Genomic DNA, 20,924 nt, shown 5'->3' on the forward strand with positions numbered 1-20,924 from the left:
GCTGGCTGGGGGCTGGGCTTTTAACCAGCTCTGGTCCCTGCCAAGCAGGACGTTGTGGGAAAGCTGAGAACAGTGCTCGTGGGTTTGGGTTCATTCCATGTAATTTTGACTGGGGAAAATAAAAAGAGCATTTAAAACTGTTCAGACTTCTGAACTCGCTGACAGTGAGACTTTTGATCTTCATTAAAAATGAAGTTTATTTTTAAAACTCGGTATTGTTTGCTTTTAAAGAGAAGAAAAAGGTTGCAGGAAGTCCAGGTGGTGATAATTGTGAAACAAAATGTTTTATGTGAGTCAGAGAAAAACTTGGGAGCTATTATTCTCCTTTATTCTTTCCCAGCCTTTCCTTTTCACTGTTTTCTTCCTTCCCACTGAAACAATTGTTTTCCCTCCCGAGTGTTTGGAACAGGCAGAGTCCAGCAGAGCTCCTTTGCTGTCAGGCAGCTGCAGCTCAGCTTCTCTCTGTCAAAAATCAGGCAGAACAAGGCTGACCTGCTTTGTGAGGGTCTCAGGGGTAGGCACAAGATCTGCATTTCACCATTTCCAAGCAGGAGTTTGCTTTTCCCAGCTGTCCCACGCTTCTCTCCGGGTTTGCTTTGCCCTGGGATGAGGAGGACGCTCTGGGGCTTGAGCTTCCTCCTCCAGGTTCTTCACCCTCCAACACCTTCTCCAGTGCTTCAGTTACCAGGACTTTTAAATCTGAGTTTTAAAGCCTGTCTGTGAATCTCTCCCTTGTCCTGCTGCCTTTTAATTAACTCATCCCCACTGCTGGTTTTATTAAGAGCTCTGATCCGTTATTAATTAACGCACTGTGCGCTATGGTGAGCAGGTTGGTATCAAAGATGCCGTGGAAGATGAAAGTGTTTACTACTGAGAAACAAAATAATTAAGGCAAAAGTTGTGTTTTCATCTGCCAGCAACAAACAGAATCCCATCAGTGGGGATGGGATTTTTTTAAATTGTATTTTTTCTAAAACAAACTAGACAAGTGTAATAGGGGAACTGTGGTTAAAGTGGGCAGTTCTGGTCTGGCTGTAGGCACCTGTGACTGTGCCGATGCTCTTTGCTGTGCTCTTCCCTGACATTTCCCTGTCCTCCTCTGAAGGTCCCTTTGTCCTCTGCTCTCTGGCACAGGTGGGCTCTGCATTGCCCAGTCCCTGAAGATCCCCCAGGACCGCAAGGACAAGAGCATCGACTTCGATAAAATCATCCGGCAGCTGCTGGAGACGCCCAACGCCAGGGCCATCGTCATCTTCGCCAACGACGAGGACATCAGGTAAGGCTGGCTGGGACAGCCGTCCCTCTGGGCTCTGGGACAGCCAGGAGAGCCAGGAGCCAGGCAGGGAAAGCTCTGTGCTGGGAGCCATGTGGGGAGCTGGAGCTGGGAATGTGGGGAGCTGGGAATGTGGGGAGCTGGGAATGTGGGGAGCTGGGAACGTGGGGAGCTGGGAACGTGGGGAGTTGGGAACGTGGGGAGTTGGGAACGTGGGGAGTTGGGAACGTGGGGAGTTGGGAACGTGGGGAGTTGGGAACGTGGGGAGCTGGGAACGTGGGGAGCTGGGAACGTGGGGAGCTGGGAACGTGGGGAGTTGGGAAGGTTGGGAATGTGGGGAGCTGGGAATGTGGGGAGCTGGGAATGTGGGGAGCTGGGAATGTGGGGAGTTGGGAATGTGGGGAGTTGGGAATGTTGGGAATGTGGGGAGCTGGGAATGTGGGGAGTTGGGAATGTGGGGAATGTGGGGAGCTGGGAATGTGGGGAGTTGGGAATGTGGGGAATGGGGGGAGCTGGGAATGTGGGGAGTTGGGAATGTGGGGAGCTGGGAATGTGGGGAGCTGGGAATGTGGGGAGCTGGGAATGTGGGGAGCTGGGAATGTGGGGAGCTGGGAATGTGGGGAGTTGGGAATGTTGGGAATGTGGGGAGTTGGGAATGTGGGGAGTTGGGAATGTTGGGAATGTGGAGATTGGAAAGTGGGGAAGCACCAGGGGAAGCACAAGGCTGCTGCTGCCCTGGCTGATGGGGTGCCCAGGCTGTGCTGGAGGGACAGGAATGGGATCTGGGAGCTTTTCCTGCCATGGTGTTGGATGGCAGAGTGACCTCTCCTCTCACAGGAATTAAGGACACGCCCCCTCCTCCAGGCTCGTTCTACTTCGTGTAATTCATTAATTCAGTCTATTTTATGGCAAATGAAAGTTAATGGTGATAAAGTGATTCAGATGCTCAAGGTTAAACCACATGGAATGGGCTCATAAAATAACACAAAGAATATTTTGTATTTCGTTACACACTTGCGTATTCTGGGGCCAGAATTTGAAATTAGCTTAAAATTGTGATGGAATCATCAATTGCTGAGAGGCCTGGTCCCACAAAACGAGACAAATAGAATTTAGGGAAAAGTTTTGGTAAAGTCAATGGAAAAACTCTGAGTTTTAGTGGAATCAGTAGCTCGGTCGTGGGATATAGGGTGAATTTAAAGAGAAGTCTGGTGCTGCATGGATGACGGGATGGTTTGGGTTGGGAAGGACTTTTGAAGACCATCCAGTTCCATGTTTCCCTGGGCCAGGCCGCTGAGAGCCCTGCAAGGCAGAGTGTCCCAAGCCCCTGAGCTCTGCTGGGCTCAGCAGTGTGCTGTTCATGTTCAGCACGGCCCCAGGAGGAGACCCCAGAGCTCCTGGAGCCCAGCCGTTCTGCCATTGCCACAGCCCTGTCCCAAAGCAGCCCCATGTTTCCATCAAAGCTCGATGCAAACCAAACGTTCCTCTCCACAGGCAGATCCTGGCGGCCGCCAAGAGGGCGGATCAGGTGGGACATTTCCTGTGGGTGGGCTCGGACACCTGGGGCTCCAAGGTGAGCCCGCTGCTGCAGCAGGAGGACGTGGCCGAGGGAGCCATCACCATCCTGCCCAAGAGAGCCACCATCGAGGGTAAGAGCCTGTCCTGGCCCTCCTCCCGAGGGTTTGGGGATAAACCTGGGGACACAAGCAGTGTCAGCTGTTTGGGATTGGTCTCCTGGTCTCTCCCTGCGTGTCCGTGTTCCTCCCGTGGGAGCTCGGGGCTGTTTCCAGCTGCTTGTCAGAGCCCTGATTTCAGAGCTTGGGAGGATGGCACAGGGCTTTATCCCTGGAAAGAAAACCCCAGCTGATCTGAAGCTCTCACACATACAGGGGAGGGGGAATCTTGTGGGTTCCTCTCTGAAGCAGAGAAGTTTTCTACTGAAGAACTAAAAGTTCATTTTTCAATCAGTGGTTTCCATTTAAACTCAGTTTCACTTTTATTTCAGATCAAGCACTGTATTTATCCATATTGCTTGTGTGCTTCAGAAATATCCACACTTGTACAGATGCGTGCATATGGTGAATTTTGGGAAACTTGTTTTGCTAAATCCCTTTGTTTCTCAGCTTCCCTTGTGCTCTGAAGTGTTTGCTGTCTGATCTCACCTCAATTTGTTAATCCTGTTGTGGGTAAAGGTGCTTTAGCATCCTCATGGCTTTCTCTGGGCACCAGAGAGCTTGGTCAGGGTCTGTGTTCTCTGGAATACGGAGGGAAAGTTGTTTCCAGTTGTTTCACTGAGCAGAGACACCCAACTCCTCTGCTGGCCCGGTCCTCCAGCACACTGCCCACACTGAAATGGGTTCTGATGTCTTTGCTTCCTGCAAAACCAAATATTTGCATTTTTCCTGTGCCTGCACTCCCTGCTCATCAGTTATTCCTCTCAGGTAGATCATCTGCTCCATTCTTTTACATTTTTAACCCCCTGAGGCACTCTTGGATGTTATTTCTCCGTAAATACAGAAAGTTGACAGACAATGAAGTGGTTTGTTTCAGAAAACCAGGGTATTTTAATAAGCTTTTCACACTGTCTGTATTCATCCCTGAGGGTTTTTGACACAGAAACGAAAATTTTGTCAACAGTACACAGAAACAAAAACTTTCCACGTTTGTTTGTTTTGAAATATTTTCCTTTTACGTTGCACATTAAACCCCTCACGGGAAGCACGAGGGGGTTCTGGATGCAGTGAGTGAGGATGGCAGAGTGGGAGAGCTCAGGTGGAGAAAGTCAGTTAAATTAGAGTTATGAATATCAGTGTATTTGGTGCATTTACAAAAACAAATTGTGTTTATTGAGCCTGCAGAACTGTCCTTGTTCAGTGACTCTGTTGGAGAGCTGCATTCTGCTCCCGTGGCCACCTTGGCTGGGGGATTGCTGTGCTGCCCAAATTACATTTAAATCAAACACACAAATGTGTGTAGAGGTGTCCTCCAGGAGCAGCCAGGGGCTCTGTGCTGTGTCCCTGCTGGGAAGGGGAGCCTGGGGCAGCACTGGGAGCTGTGCCTGGGGCAGCAGAGAGCAGAGGGCTCTCCCTGTCCCCTGCCCCGGCCTGGGCTGCTCCTGCCCTGCCCAGCCATCCCTGTTTGCCATCTGTCTGTGCCATCTGCTGCTGCTGGCACGGCTGCAGGGCTGGCCAGGGGAGCAGAGCTCGTCCCAGTGCTGCTGGAGCAGTTTGCAGCTCCCAGGTTCCCCTCTCAGGCTGATCCCGTTTGTGGCTCGTTCTCCAGGAGAACAGGCAGTGAACGTGTCAGGGCTTTGCTGGTTCCATGCCCAGGGAGGCCCTTTTCCCTCTGGGCTGCTGCCTGCCTCGTGCTCAGGCTGCTGCAGCTTGTTCTGCTTTCCTCTCTGTTGTTTCCATTTCATGTGGCCACCAGACCCAGAGAAAGGGATTCGATGTTTTAATGTCATTCTTTCACCAGCCAGAAGCGAACATCTGCTTCCTAAAATTCACCAACGCCTTGCTTTTGATGAGGGCATAGAAAGAAATAAAGCACCTTGATTTTCCCTGCAAACTGAAGGAGACAAACTGCAGGAGCAGGCTGGAGCTCAGTGCCCTGAGCAGATCCCAGCCATGCAGGGTCCTGGGGCTCCAGGGCAGGGCCACAGCTCAATTCCCACTGGATTTAGTGACAACTCTGGGCTAGAGTCATGAATGAGGGGGCTGCCCTTGTTTTACTCCCCAAAAGCATCTCTTCTTTTTTTTCCATTTCCTTTTATCTGTCTTAAGTACTATTTGGAATATGTTGGAGGGAGATTCCTAAGAAACCCTGCTGGAAGCAGAGAGGACACTGCAGCTCACGTGCCTTGACCTCAATATTGGCGCTGCCTCTTGCCACAGTAAAGGGAATAATGTTTGGCTAATCAGCCAGGGAACCTTCAGCTGCACCAAAAGTGGATGTGCCCCTGAGTTCAAGGGTGTGTGGCACACTTTGGATTAGCAGGGTTTTGTCTGCAGAGCTGTTGGTCACACGAGTTATAAACTGAAGCACTCATTTTACAGGAAAAAAAGCATTTTTCAAATTGTTCTTCAACCCCAGCTGTGACTTCAGATCAAAATACAGGTGTGAAGTGCAGGTGTGCCGTGGTTTCACACCTCTGGACACAGGTAGCAGCTGATGTTCCTGCTTTTCTGACAGTGGGAATATCCCAGCAGCCTGTGACTCCAGAGGGGCCTGAAGTGTTTGGCTTTTTGTAGGATCAGGCCCCAGATCCACAGTTATTTGTCTTGGTACTTGGTGTCACTCTTGGGACAGAATTTTCTTTGCCACAGTCCCATGGGGGGGATTTAGGAAATCATTAGATGAACTGAATTCATTCATCTTAAGTCAGTCTTAATATAGCCTGATTGTGTTTGATGTAATTATGCTGAAAGGATAAAAGTTGCATTTTATTTGCATAATTGCAGTAGACAGAGAAGTGCACATGAAAGAGGAATCACTCCGTGGCAGGAACACGCTCCAGTGCCAGCCCAGCCAGGTACAGGAGGCTTGGAGAGGCTTCCAGAGTGTGAAAAACGAGGTTCACATCATTTTATAGAATTTAAAAGTTTAATAAAAAACCCAATTAGGAGATAAAAATAAAGTAAAGTATACAGATACGGCCGGGTGTCTCTGCATTCAGCCAAGAGAGCACACCTTACTAACAAAGGATTGTCCCTTAAAAACAGAACCCTGCTACATATCCATAAATTCTCATACATATTCAGACATTCTTCTCAGGATCTTTGGTGTTCTTCTGTTTAGTTTTCTCTTGCCCCCTTCCCAATAGATCAATCTTCTTGGTGCCATTGAGATTTACATTCCCCGATATCAGAAATGCAATAAATTCCTCCCCCAGAGCTCTGGGCACTGCTGTCTTCATCTGGATAAGAGAGTTTACAAAAGAAAAAAAAAAATCTCTAGCTATCTTTTTCAGTCTTTGGGTTACACAAACAAAAGCAGTTTTTGTTTTAATGCTATGTCATAGCTTGACATACATGTATTATACCACTATTCCTAAGTTTCATCAATAACAGAAATAAAGGAAACTATATTAATACAACAAAATTTTCCATTCTTATACACATAACATTCATTTTAATATTTGTGAATAGCCAACAATATACTATGTGTCTATAACAAGAGGAAGAAGAGGAGATTGTGTTTATTTCTGTTTGTATTTATTTCTGTTTGTGTTTATTTCTGTTTGTCCCTGGAGTAGCTGTGGCAGCAGGATGTTGTGCCCTGCCCTTGGTGCTCGGAGCTGTCCCAGGCTGGGCTGTGCCAGCCCCTCCTGACACCAGGGGAGGCTCCCAAGCCTCATCCCGAGCCCAGGAATTGTTTTCCCGTGCAGAACTGGTCAGGCTGGCCCTGGGAGCAGTGCTTGCAGTGGTGCCCTGGGCTTCCTCTCACCTTTGTGTCTGCATGTTCCTTTCCCAGGTGTGTGTGCTCGGACAGCAGCTCCAGGGAGCTGGAACCACGGAGGGGAGCAGCTGGAGGAGAAACACAGAGGATCATACAGGGATTCGATCTGAATTATTTAGAAAGTCTGGCAAAAGCTTTGCTGATGTGGAGAAAAACAGTCTTTACTGTCTGAGCTCCGAATTGATGCAGCTGAACAGTGGGATTCAAATAGATTTCAGATTAATGATTCAATTCCAGAGGCTGTGGATGAGGCTGGAGTTTGTGAAGCTCTGGGCAAGAAGGTTGAGGCATAGCTCAAATCCAGCACAGGGATGAGCCTATACATTTTAAAATATAAAAACTGCAAGCCCTGCAAACCAACAAAACTGTCCCTGGAATTTCCAGTTATTTGTCTTCCAAAGAGATGGTGAATCCTGTTTTGTTTTCATTCCCAGCAAGAGCTGCTTTGCTCCTTTTTTGTTTGGGCAGTATGAATTTGGGATGAAACAATGAAAGAGTGAGAATGAAAACCCCTCCCTGTTCAGGGGCTCTGAAGTGTTTTACCCTCACAGCCCCAGTGTGGCACAGGGAAGGAGCTCAGGGTTCATTTTTCCCTGGAATATTCCCTGGGAATGAAGAGCTGCCCACAGCCCTGCCTGTCCCTCAAGGGAGCAGGAGGCCAGTGTATAATGCATAATAATACTTGTAAAATACTTCCCTTTCTTTGTTTCTGTTTGTTTCCAGCCTGGTGCAGGGGCTTTTCCAGCTCTCTGTTGTTCTCCAGCTTTCTCTGTGTCCCTGGGGTGTGAGCCATGTGCTTTGAGAGGAGCTGGCATGAAAGGACGTGGCTCTGGGGGGCTGGAGCAGAGCCCAGCAGCCCCAAAACCCAGAGGGGAAAAGGCACAAGAGGTGTAGCTGGGACCATCAGCCCCAGATCTGCTGACTCTCCCCACTACCTGCCCCAAATCCTGCTCTCCTCCCCCTGAGCTGTTTTCCTTGCTGCTCCCTGAAGGGTTCCAGCTCTGGGTCTGTCCCTCCTGTCCCCAGGACACGGGGCTGTGGCACCAGGGCTGCAGGTAAATGTCTGCTCCAGAATGGGGTGTGCTGGGGCCAGAGCCCCCAGAGGGATCCTGCTGGAAATGCTGGAGAGCAGGGCCCAGGGAATTGTACATTCCCTGTGGAATTGCAGGGCTGGAGGCAGAACTGGGGTCTCACAAGGACCTTTCCTCCCTGCTCAGGACATTCTGCATCCTGCTGGAGTCACCCCTGGCTGCTCCCTGGGGCTGTGTGAGGGGTGATGGTTCCAGAGGATTAAAGAGAATTATCTGCCACTTGTCAGTGCAGGACACAGCCCATAACCAGCAGGGCATTAACAAGAAATCCTGTCCCAAATGGGGTTTGAACCAAAGGATTCTGCTGCTGCTGCTGCTTCCCAGCACAGAAATGAGGTGGGAAGCTCTAATTGGACCATAAAGAACTGCTGGAAAATAGAGATTTAGGGGCTTTCTCTGGGGCCCTTGAAGTGAAAGGAGCTGCTCAGGCAGCCCCAGCAGATCTGGCAGTGCCAGAACCAGATCCCTGCTGGCATTGCTCATCGTGTGTGGCTCCAGGGCTGTGGGGTGGGCACTGCTCCCCGGGCTCTGCTGGCATTTTCCCTTTGATGAGCACATCCAGCTGTGATTCCAGGACACTGGAGGTGCTGTGGGTGTTCTCAGGGATGAGTGCATGCAGGCACACAGGGAGGGCTGATCATCCCCAGACAGCACACAGCCACTGATACCCTTCAGATGGATTGATGCTTTTGGGGTACCCTGGCTTGCGACCCCTCAAGATCAGTTTTCCTCGGGCTGACGTGACATGGGAGCTGTCAGCTGGATGTGTTTGGGCAGAGTATTTCCAGCCACAAAGGAAGGACTGCAGTTTTAGAAAGCTGCTGTTTGTGTGTGCAGCCCCAGGGGCCCCCCAGGCCTCTCCTGCAGGAGGCTCTGATGGGTGCAGGGCTGATGAAAGCGTGCATCACACCCCAAAAGTGCCTTCACTGCGCCAGGGTCATGTGTTTGTGATGGCTGTGTCCTGTCTGAGCAGCTGGTCCCAGCCTGGCTCTGCCCATGGGCACCCAGAGCATCCCTGGAAAGCTCCCTGCAGGCTCCAGCCCCTCTGTTGGGGCTCCACACCCCCAGACCCAGCAGGAGCGTGTTCCTGGCACCGCTGGCTGAGGCAGGCTCAGGCACACACGGAAATGTGCTCGTTTTAGGAAGTGAGCAGAGGTTTGAAAGGCTTTTCTTGTTTGTTTCCCTGCATTTTTGTCTTCTGGTGTGTGTTGTTAATGCTTCACTGATTATAGACTTTGGGAAAGAGCAGTTTAGGAAATAATGCACAGAATAATACACATAATTTCCTTAAAGATGATACAATGAATGCAGAAATGCCCACTTCACTCTGCTGGGTTTGCAGCTCTGCTCCAGGAGCGTGTTTTTGTTCTGCTGACCCGACTGCATGACAAAGGGATGGAGAAGGATTTTGGAAAAGCTGCTCCGTGCAGCCCAGTGCTGGCTCCTTGGAAATGGGGATGGATGGATGGATGGATGATGGATGATGGATGGATGATGGATGGATGATGGATGGATGGATGATGGATGGATGATGGATGGATGGATGGATGGATGATGGATGGATGATGGATGGATGGATGGATGATGGATGGATGATGGATGGATGATGGATGATGGATGGATGATGGATGGATGATGGATGGATGATGGATGGATGATGGATGGATGGATGATGGATGGATGATGGATGGATGGATGATGGATGGATGGATGATGGATGGATGGATGATGGATGGATGGATGATGGATGATGGATGGATGGATGGATGGATGATGGATGGATGGATGGATGGATGATGGATGGATGGATGGATGGATGGATGATGGATGGATGGATGATGGATGGATGATGGATGGATGATGGATGATGGATGGATGATGGATGATGGATGGATGGATGGATGATGGATGGATGATGGATGATGGATGGATGATGGATGGATGATGGATGATGGATGGATGGATGGATGATGGATGGATGGATGGATGGATGGATGGATGGATGATGGATGATGGATGGATGATGGATGGATGGATGGATGGATGATGGATGGATGGATGGATGGATGGATGGATGGATGGATGGATGATGGATGGATGATGGATGATGGATGGATGGATGGATGATGGATGGATGATGGATGGATGGATGGATGATGGATGATGGATGGATGATGGATGGATGATGGATGGATGGATAATGGATGGATGGATGATGGATGGGTGGATGGATGGATGATGATGGATGATGGATGGATGGTGAATGGATGGATGGATGGATGGATGGATGATGGATGGATGGATGGATGGATGGATGGTGAATGGATGGATGGATGGATGGATGGATGATGGATGGATGGATGATGGATGGAGGGAGGATGGATGATGGAGGATGGATGGATGGATGATGGATGGATGATGGATGGATGGATGGATGATGGATGATGGATGGATGATGGATGGATGGATGGATGGATGATGGATGGATGATGGATGATGGATGGATGGATGAATGGATGGATGATGGATGGATGATGGATGGATGATGGATGGATGGATGATGGATGGATGGATGGATGGATGATGGATGGATGGATGATGGACAGGGATGGATGGATGGATGATGGATGGATGGATGATGGATGGATGGATGGATGATGGATGGATGGATGGATGATGGATGGATGGATGATGGATGGATGATGGATGGATGATGGATGGATGGATGATGGATGGATGGATGGATGATGGATGGATGGATGATGGATGGGCTGGGTCTCCTGCTGAGGCTGGAGAAACACAACCCTCCTGTCTCCTCTGGAAGTGCAGGGTGCTGAGGAGCTGCCCTGGGAAGATCCTGCTATGTGCAGCTGAAGGGAAAGGCCTGGGAAGCAGAGCTCAGGCTTTATTTCCATTCCATCAGAAAGGAATTGTTTCTGTCAGCCCTGGTGGAACCTCACCCTCCCAGCTTTGGCACCTGTGGCTCTCCTCCCACCAGCACAGTGCTGAGGTGATTTACCTCAGGTGAATACCCTCAGGGTATCTAACAGAGAATGCCAGGAAAACTGAGGTTCTCCCAATGCACTGGAGAAAAATGCAGCAGGAGAAAGGTGCAAGGAACCCCTGCCAGAGGGCTGAGTGGGCTCTGCAGGGGCTGCTCCTGGTGTGTCCCCCCCTCCAAAGGTAACGGTGTGAGAGCTGCTGAGAAAGAAGAGTCAGGGGCCTCAAGCTGATTACTGCTGCTGTGTAATTGCTTGTGAATAATGATGAGGCCTAATGAGAGGCAGTGTTGTGCTGCCACAGTGGTGATGAGCACCACTGACACCTCTCTGAGCAGCTGGGGATCCCTGCAGGGACACCAGGCTGCCTCTGCTCCTTCCCTCTCCTGTCCTGTGGGTGCTCACAGGGGTCACCCGTGCAGAGGAGCCCCCCCAAAACACAGAATTTCCTGAAGGAAGGGCCCTGTGAGCATCGAGTCCTGGGTGGAAGGAAGAAATCCTTCTCATCTTCCTTTTCAACCTCAGCTGTTTGCTTCTCTGCTTGTTACTGCTTCCCCTAGCGTGAACTTCCAAAGGAGAATAGTCCAGATCTAATGGGATGAGTTGGTTTTTTGGCTGGCTTTGGGCAGGTTTATTGTACCAAAGCAGGAAGAGGTGAAGCCTCGATAGCTGGGGCTGCTCTGCTGCTGGTGGGGCTGAGGCAGAGCTCTTCAGCTTCTCACAGCCACTTCCAGGCACCCAGCCCTGCTCAGGCCTTTGTCTGTCCCATTCCTGGCCAAGTTTGCACTGAGCACGTCCTCTACCCAGGCCCAAGTGCTCGTGATTTAGTACAATACTGCAGTGACTTAGCAAATTGGTTTGCTTTATCTAAAAAAACCTGAAATCTAAACCACACCTGAACTGTCTTTGACCTCCTCAGAATTTAAATGATATTTTTAGTTCTGGCAGTTATTTGAAATGCTGATGTGTCAGTCCCACAGAGGGAATACTTGTCTCGAGTATTGCCACTTGAAATTTTGGGAAGCCACACAGATGTTCATCTCCTCATTATGGAAATAATGTATTTGGTTAATGTGTTGGTATGAAGAGAGGGGAATACAAATTATCTTGCAACTTGAGAGCCATTTAAAAGTTTCCTGGTATTGAGGCAGCCTCGGGCATCTCTCCCCAGCACCTCTGGGTGGCTCTGCCAGGGCAGCTGCGGGCTCAGGGGGCTGCTGGATGTTGATGCTCTTGGGAACCCACCTGCTGCTCCTCGGGGGGCTCCAGGGCAGGAACTGGCCACGGGGCTCCTGGTGCTCGCCAGGGCTGGCCAGGAGCCCAGGGGGAGCGCTGGGGTGGGATGAAACAGAGGGAAGAGCCGTGCTGGGATCAGGGATGGGTGCACAGAGCGTGCCGTGCTCCTGGAATCCTTCAGTGGCCTGCAGATGGATCCTCCTCCCCCAGAGGTGCAGGGAGTGCTGTGGGTGCTCCTGTGCAGCAGTTCCAGGTCTGGCAGCCCCAGCAATCCCAGTTTGGTTCCTGGGCTGGGTTTGCTGTGGTCCCTTGCACAGAGGGCGCAGGGCTGGGCAGCCTCAGCCGGGCAGAGCGTGGGGAGGAGGGAGAGAACAGCAATTCCCTCCCCACCCTCTCCTCCCTGCACACTCTGCCATTGTTCAGGCTGCCTCGGCACCAAGAAACCAGCTGCCAACCTGCAAGGAGCTTCTGCTTCCTAAAGGGAGCTAAGGAAAAAAGGGAAGGATGTGATGAGGGCGTTGGGTTCTACTTTGAGTGAGATGAGGAGAAGAAAAGCTCTGGGCAGATCTTAGAGCCCCTTCCTTCACCTGAAGGGGGTTGCAGGAAGGCTGGGGAGGGATTTTGCACAGGAGCAGAGGGTGGTTGGAGCAGGGGAATGGCCTGTGAAGGAGGAGAGGAGGTTTAAATTGGATATTGGGGAGAAATTCCCTGGGAGGGTGGGATCCCCTGGCACAGGTGCCCAGAGCAGCTGGGGCTGCCCCTGGATCCCTGGCAGTGCCCAAGGCCAGGCTGGACATTGGGAGGTGTCCCTGCCATGGCAGGGGGACACTGGGGGGGATCTGAGGTCCCTCCCAGTTTCCTTGGACATGTCTGTGTGGAGCCAGCAGGGAGGTGAGCAGTGTCTGCAGGGCCAGAGCTGTGCCTGGGCAGCCCTGAAGCTCCCTGGCCACAGCTGCTGTGTCCCCCAGCAGGGTCCCCAGGCCAGCAGTGGGGCTGGGGGTGCCTGGGGGGCTCTGGGGTGTCTCAGGGCAGCTGGCACAGAGCTGGCACAGAGCTGGGGACACCCTGCAGTGGCTGCTGTTGACATGGAAACACTGCAGCGAGGCACAGGGAGAAAATCAGCTCTGGGTGGGAAGGACTCAGTGCCACGAGTGCTGGGCAGAGCAGCCCCTTGCATTTCCATTTCGGTATAATTCTTTATTAGAATTTCAACCTGTTGAGCCTCTCCAGGAGTTGCTGCAGTCGCTGCATCCCAGCAGAGAGGGATTTCTGTATTTTCACCCTGATTTAAATGATGCAGGTGGGTGCCTGGAGTTTAACTGCTCTGAAGGAGATGCTCAGAGCGTTTTTCAGTGGCTGCTGTGCAGGGAGCAAAAGCTCTCTCGTGTTCTGCATTTACACTGCTGGCTCTCAGCTTTTGCTGCTCTGCATTATTAAAATGGAACAGACCATCTGTGGAACAGCTTCTGGCCAAAGAGTGGGAAGCAGGAACTTGGGAATTGGAAGGAAGAAACTTCCAGTGGGGTGGGAAGGACCCAAATCCCCTCCAGTGCCCCCCTGCCATGACAGGGAGACCTCTCCCTGTCCCAGGAGCTCCAGCCCCAATGTCCAGCCTGGCCTTGGGCACTGCCAGGGATCCAGGGGCAGCCCCAGCTGCTCTGTTACTTGATAAACAGCTTTTGTAAAAGCTTTTAGCTCATCCTAGGTGTGAGGAGAAGGATTTTTTTCACAGATAAAGGTCCTGGCAAAACAAATTTCCCATTTCCAATAAGGGAGCAGCAGGAAAGGATGAATTCCTGGCAGAATTCTGCTCCAGGAGGCGTTGCTGAAGCTGAGTGGTGTGGCTGTGGTGCTGCTGCTGGTTCCAGCAGGCACCCCCTGCTCCCTGCAGCTCTCAGGGAATTGTTCCTCCTGCAGCTGGAGAAGGGAGAGTTCAGCTGAGCTCTGTAACCAGCCCGGCTCCCTCCACACCTGTGCCAGCCTGGGAATTCCCTCTGGGGCTGAAAATGCAGAATCTGGGTGGTCTCTGGAGCCTGGGGCTCTCAGAGCATCCTTGGCAGCTCCAGCTTTGGATCTGTCCTTTTGTGGCTCATGAACAAAGGGAGAAAGGGGAAAATGCCACAGCTGGAGGAGGATCCTGGGGCTGCCCTGGATCCCAGGGAAGGAGCAGAATCCCGGGATGGGGCTGTGCTCAGGGTGAGCTCAGCCCCTGCCACAGCTGGAGGAGGATCCCAGGGAAGGAGCAGAATCCCGGGATGCTGCAGCAGGGAACCCCAGCCGAGCTGCTGCCCCCAACATGGAAACAGAGACAAACTCAGGACTTGTGCTGCTGGTGTTGGTACCCAGGAGGAGAATGAGGGCTGTGAAATGTGAATAATGAATAATAACACAGTTGTGTGTTAACCTTTCCCTGACAGGGCTGCCTCAGACAGCTCCTGGGCCATGATCTCACTGCCCTGGCAGCTGTATCGTTTCATGGTGAGAACCAAGATGCTCAGCCAATATTTATCTATTCCCCCAACAGAACTTTACAGCCCAAAATCCCAGATTGAGCCCGAGTGGAATTTCCTCTGTATGTGACTTATGTCACAGATATAAAAAGTCAAATGTGACACCACCTAAAATACCCTTTTGCACAGTTAGAATCAGCAACTATTGAAAAAGAAAACAGCTGCAAAGCACTTTTCTGGCACAATGGAAGTTAATGAAATTATTTATTTTATGGTCTTTTTGCCAAGAAAGAAGGTCAAAAAAATGTCTGTAGATTGTCTTAATGCCACCCCATAGTGTGTGGTTGGGCAGCAGCATAAAATCTGCAGAGAGATCCTAAAACTGATCCTGTCATTCCCCACCTAATGCTTTTATCCCAGATTTAATCCCAGTAAATGAAACTGCTTTGGGTTAAACGCTTGGAAAATTGGAAAAGTGTTTGAGTAGCTGCTTTCAACTCATTTGGCATCAATAATTCTAGCAGGTGATGATTTACTGTGTGGGTAAATAACTGGCTGTCAGTAGTGTGGACATCCCTCGGACTAAATAGGAGAATAAAAATATCATAAACTGATCAAATCCCTGCTGGAGTGAAATTGGGTCAATATGTTGGATTTGCTCTCACCTGGGCTGACAATGAGAGCGCTGCAGGCACATGGGAAATGCAGTGGGTCAATAATTTTGTGGTTTAATTAGGCTTAATGATTTTCCTTATTAAATAACCCCTGAGCCCCTGAAGTCCCTCATGACACATGAAAGGGATGGTTTGCAGTGTGTGCTGGTGAAACGGCCAACCAGAGGTGAACAAGGTCCCCCAAACTCCTGCTGTGCTGCTGCTGCTGGCACCTGGGGCTCACCAGCCACCCCTGCTGCTCTTGGGATCACCAGCCACCCCTGCTGCTCTTGGGCTCACCAGCCACCCCTGCTGCTCTTGGGCTCACAATCCATCCCTGCTGCTCTTGGGATCACAATCCATCCCTGCTGTTCTTGGGCTCACCAGCCACCCCTGCTGTTCTTGGGATCACCAGCCACCCCTGCTGCTCTTGGGCTCACAATCCATCCCTGCTGCTCTTGGGATCACAATCCATCCCTGCTGTTCTTGGGCTCACCAGCCACCCCTGCTGTTCTTGGGATCACCAGCCACCCCTGCTGCTCTTGGGATCACCAGCCATCCCTGCTGCTCTTGGGATCACAATCCATCCCTGCTGCTCTTGGGCTCACCAGCCATCCCTGCTGCTCTTGGGATCACAATCCATCCCTGCTGCTCTTGGGATCACAATCCATCCCTGCTGCTCTTGCTGGAGCTGCTGGGAGCTTCCCTGGCTGCTGCCACTGCTGCCAGCCCAGCACTGCATCCCCTGAGTTCATCTCTGTTCCACAGGCTGTGCTTCTCCTGGCTGCCCCTGCCTGTCTCCTGCAGCCCATCCTGTCCCTGTCCCTGACTGTGCTCCTGATTCCCAGTGACAAACCCCTGTCCCTGTCCCTGTCCCTGGCTGTGACAATCCCCTGTCCCCAGGTGTGCTCCTGGCTCTCAGTGACAATCCCCTGTCCCTGTCCCCAGGAGTGCTCCTGGCTCTCCTGGTGACAGATCCAGCTCCCTGTGTCCCCGAGGTGTCCGTGGCAGAGCCCCAGGCTGCTTTGGCGTCCCGGGCACGAGCAGTTGCCAGCATTGAGGGAGCTGAGCCCTGCACTCCCAGCCAGAAGGGCACTGCAGGGAGGCAGGGACGGGTTCATGGCAGAAATCAAACATTTGGGGTTTGGAGTGGGGCAAACACAGCCCTGGGTCAGAGGGTTTCTTTCCTGGCTGGAAATGGAGAGGCTCCATACCTGCTGCTGCTGTGCCTGTGCCTCACCTGGGCTGTCCCAGCTCCTCCACAGGGTTTGGGATCCTGTCCCTTTCCCCCACTCCCCCCTCCATGCCTCCCCTTTTTCCCTCTGTCTCATCACAGTGTAGTTCTTGTACATATTTATCCTGTGGTGGAAAATGAATGAACCCTTTAGGTAGTATCATCTTTCTACGTGTAAAAATAATGATTTAATCAAATCACAGTGATTTGAAGTAATAAGAGATTCATTGTAATTTGGAAAATCTCATAAAAGAACTATTTATATCTCTTAGAGGTATTTGCTGAAAAAGTAATTTGCTAAAGTATGAAATATGGAGAACATTGGGAGATCACTAAATCTTGTCACACCAGTGCAGTGCTCGGTCACAAACAGGGGTGAGAAGTGATTCTTCCTGCTTTTGCATTTAAGCATCCTCCAGTGCTTTTTGTTGAGTTATCAAATTCCCAGAGCCTCTGAACCCAAAACTCTCAAGTTCAGCACTGTGTGTGGGAGCTGTCCTCGTGTCTTTGGGTCAGAAAGGTGAAGCAGAGGCTCAGGTCTGCTCTTAGTGCAGGGAACGTTTGCCTTGTTCACCCTGAGTGTTTATGAGCCAGGCTCATCCCAAAAGAAGTCTCTAAAACCAGAGAAGCATTTGAGATTTCCACTGGCACAGAAGGAGCTGCAGGACAGCCCTGTGGGAAGTACACAGCCACTCCTGGCTGCTGAAATAACCCCTGGCAGTGTCCCAGGCCAGGCTGGACAGGGCTGGGGGCAGCCTGGGCCGGTGGGAGGGTCCCTGCCCAGGGCAGGGATGGGGATGGGTGGGATTCAGGGTCCTCCCAGCCCAAACCATTCCAGGACTCCTGTTCCCAGCTGGGAGGGAGGGCAGTTCCAGGCTGGGACAGGCTCTCCAGGCGTGTGGCAGCAGCATTCCCAGGATGTGCACTGCAGCAGGGGTGGCTGCACAGGACCAGGGAATCACCAGGGATTTGCCCAGCTCCGAGCCCCATCCCCCTGTCACTCTCAGCTTGTCCCCATCCATAGAAAAGAATGGTAAAAAATGCTCCCTTTTTAATAGGGATCCATATTCCTGCCTGCAAATGCAGAGGGATCATTGAACCAATCAATGGGAATGTTATTATTTGTTATTAAATCTGTAAAGGTTTAGAGTAATTCATATGGAATTCTATTACAGTTTTATCAGGACTCATTGATTTTGCATTATTAAGTTACAGAGCACTTTCCCCAGAGGTCAGTGAATTTGGCACGTGGGGAGGGTTTATTGGGGCTCTTTCCCAGCCATATGGATATTGCAGATCTTAGGACTGGATATCCCCTTTGAAATGCTCTTTTAATTAGGAGGAAAACCAATATACACTGGTTTGCAGGGAAAAGTTTTGGCTGTGTGTCCCTAAAACCTGTCTGTTTTCTGAATGCTCTTCTGACCCACCCATGAGAATATTTTCCTTGGGAAATTTCATCCTCTAAATGGTAATCATGGAATCACAGAACGGTTTAGGTAGAGAAATAGTGCTGGCCCTTGTAGACACTGCACAGCAATGTTCCTAAATCACTAGTTTGTTATTAATTAGCTACAGCAGGTGTCCCGGGAGTTTTAACCAATTATTTACTCCATCTGTGGGAGGCCCAGCTGAAGTCCCTGCCTCAGGATAAACAGAGCAGGGAGAGATGGGGGTCCCTGCCCCACCCAGGATCTCCTTTCCTGCACTTTGATCCATTTTATTTTGGGAAGGTTTCATTTCAAGCTGCAGTCCCCACATGAAGGGCTGGAAAGTCGTGTGGAGCTCACAGAGCGCACCCAAGCCCTCAGTAAAACTGCAATCCAGCACTGAGGCTTTATCCCAGCCAGCTTTGGTGGTTTTCTTGCATTTTTCCATGGGTTGCTTGCATGGGTCTCTGGGCTTGGCAGCCTCCTGCTGCCTTTGTTGTAGCAGGGATCTACTTCTGACTTCAATAAACTGCATCACGTGCTGGTGAGGCTGCAGGTAAAATTGTGATTAGCTCTCAGGCTGTTCCTGGAAGGCCTCAGTGCTGATGTTCCTGGCTGGGTTTTGGATGTGGGTCGTGCCCTCTGAGCTCGGGATGTGTCGAGAGCAGCAGACTCAGCCCTGGGAAAACACAGGTTACAGCTGGGTCACTGGAGCACAGAGCAGAGAGGGATTGACCCCATTCCCAGTCTCCTTTCCAGTTTCAAAACAGCTGGGTTTGTGCTGGCTCTATTTTTATCCCTGTGGAAGGATTGTTGTGCTGATTTAACCCCGTGGCAGATGGTTTTCCTTAGACTCTGCTCCATCCTGTGCTGTGCCAGCCTGTGTCGCTTTACCCACCTCTTGCAGGAGGGGAATCCTTGGCTGCAGTGCCAGGAACGTTCTCCCTTTCCATGGAGTGTGGACCTGCAGCCCTTTCTGAGTGCAGGGATGCTGCAGTAGCAGGGCTGGTTTGGGCAGTGGGAGCTCCATCCCTGACCCTCCTCTGCAGTGCCAGAGCAGCTGGAGCACCAGGAGTGGGAACACATCCTCTGAGGTTCCCATCCCCAGTGGGCTGGCAGATCATTCACCTCCGAGCTCCTCTGGCTGCAGCCAGCATTCACAAGTCCCAGGTTTCAGATTTGGCTGGTTTGAATTCCTCCACGAGTTTCTCAGTAAAAGAGAAAACTGTTTATGTGCCTGGGCTTGATGTGGAGGGGATCCCTGAGGAGCAGAGCTCTGCTGCAGCCACAGCCAGGTGAGATCCCTGCACAGAACTCATCCTCTCCCTCCAGGGAGAGCAGCCCCACGCTCCAGAGGGACAGGGAGCTTTGGGAAGGTGCAGCTGGGCTGGGAAAGCCTTGGAATCAGCAGGGCCTGGGGTGCCAGGAGCCTGTGACAGGGCCGGAGCAGCATGGCCTGTGGTGGCACCCTGGAACACAGGTGACAAACAGGTGACAAAGCTGCCCTTGGTCTGTGCCACTGCAGGCAGCGTTCCTCCAGCGTTCCTCCTGGAGCTGAGTGGCTCCAGCTGCTGCCAGGGAAGAAGGGAAGAAGGCAGGGAAATGACAGAGGCTGGGTGTGAGCACACAGACACGCACTAATTCATTTGTGCAAACCTCCTTTGGCAGGAAAGCCCCAGGTGCGGTGGGGAGCAGCGGGATGTGGGTGCTGTGGAAGGGTGCTGCTGGTCCAGTGAGGATTGGGATGCACAGAGGTGCTGCTGACAGCCTGCTGAGGTGGAGATGCCTCCTCTGGGAGTCTGGGCAGCCCAATAACAAAATCAGTGTTGTGAGCTCAGCCCGGTATCAGCTGCACCATATCATTTATTTCCACTCCTCATCGGTACATCTCTTATCCATGCTTTTTCCTTATAACTTTTCTGATCTTGATCTGTTTTACATTTGTCTTGCCCAGTTTTACACCTGGTAGTTAGAGTCATTTTCCTGCAGGATTTTCTCTCTTCCCAGGGTGAGCTGCCACGGGCAGAGCCGTGTGCTGGGTCCCGAGGGAGGCACGAGGGCAGTGTCAGTGCCCAGGCTGCAGCTCCCCGGTGCAGAACAGCCAGGGCTCAGCTGTGCCCTCTCCTCCTGCAGGCTTTGACACCTATTTCACCTCTCGAACCCTGGAGAACAACAGGAGGAACGTGTGGTTTGCAGAGTACTGGGAGGAGAACTTCAACTGCAAGCTGACCATCACTGGCTCCAAGAAGGAGGACACGGACCGAAAATGCACAGGTAACTCACCCTTCCCCTGTGCTGTGCCAATGTGGGAGCCAGGAATGGTTTTATCTCAGTCAAGGGCAGCTGCAGAGTGTTGGTTTGTTTTAGATGGAGGATGGAACCATTTAGGAAGGAATCCTTCCCCTGTGAGGATGTGAGGTCCTGGCACAGGTGCCCAGAGCAGCCCCTGGATCCCTGGCAGTGCCCAAGGCCAGGCTGGACATTGGGGCTGGAGCAGCCTGGGACAGGGGGAGGTGTCCCTGCCATGGCTGGGGGACACTGGGTGATCTACAAGGTCCCTTCCAGCCCAAACCATTCTGGGATTCCTGCTGAGAACACCCTGGAGGAGTGTTGGGCAGAATGTGCCTCTGTGACACAGAAACCACGGCTGTGCTGTCACCTGGTGCCTCTCCCCTTCCCCCCTGCCCCTTTAGATTTCCCAGCAGCAGTTGAAATGTGCAGTGTTGGATAATTGCCCTGAGCTGTGATCACAGGAGATCAGTTCATGGCAGGATTTGTTTTACTCTGATGGAGAATTGAACACTCCCATCCAGAGGAGTGGGGGGAGTTTGGTGCCAGGGATGGCTCAGCACTCCTGGGCACAGATCCTGGTCCAGAGGAGTGCAGGGACTTTGGGTTGGAGCGTTATCCAATGCCTTGTGTGCTGAGCAGGAGAAATTTAAAAGCTCATCTGCTCTCCCCAGGAAATTCCATGGGATTGATGGGCGGTGCTGAGATAAAGGCTTTTGTCTCTAAGGAGATGTGCTGGCTGAGGCTGGGCCAGGGGGATTCTGTCACTGCAGAGCTGCTACTGGATCCTGGAGGGCTTTGCCAGGTGACAG

General features: G+C 51.6%; 1 protein-coding gene across 2 annotated transcripts in view; it reads left to right on the forward strand.

Annotated features, from left to right (window-relative positions):
- The window catches only part of GRM7 (glutamate metabotropic receptor 7), a 198,629-nt gene that overhangs the window by 109,256 nt on the left and 68,449 nt on the right, over positions 1-20,924 (forward strand). For both annotated transcript variants that reach the window (XM_088061798.1, XM_014251530.2), the window contains exons 3-5: positions 1,135-1,276; positions 2,768-2,922; positions 19,957-20,097. In XM_088061798.1, the coding sequence (XP_087917924.1) occupies positions 1,135-1,276; positions 2,768-2,922; positions 19,957-20,097 (438 nt within the window). The remainder of the gene's footprint in view (positions 1-1,134; positions 1,277-2,767; positions 2,923-19,956; positions 20,098-20,924) is intronic.

The sequence above is a fragment of the Pseudopodoces humilis genome, chromosome 13 (genome assembly GCF_049639895.1).
Source record: "Pseudopodoces humilis isolate 2021_Gansu_Grassland_sample_001 chromosome 13, ASM4963989v1, whole genome shotgun sequence".
Taxonomy (NCBI): Eukaryota; Metazoa; Chordata; class Aves; order Passeriformes; family Paridae; genus Pseudopodoces; species Pseudopodoces humilis.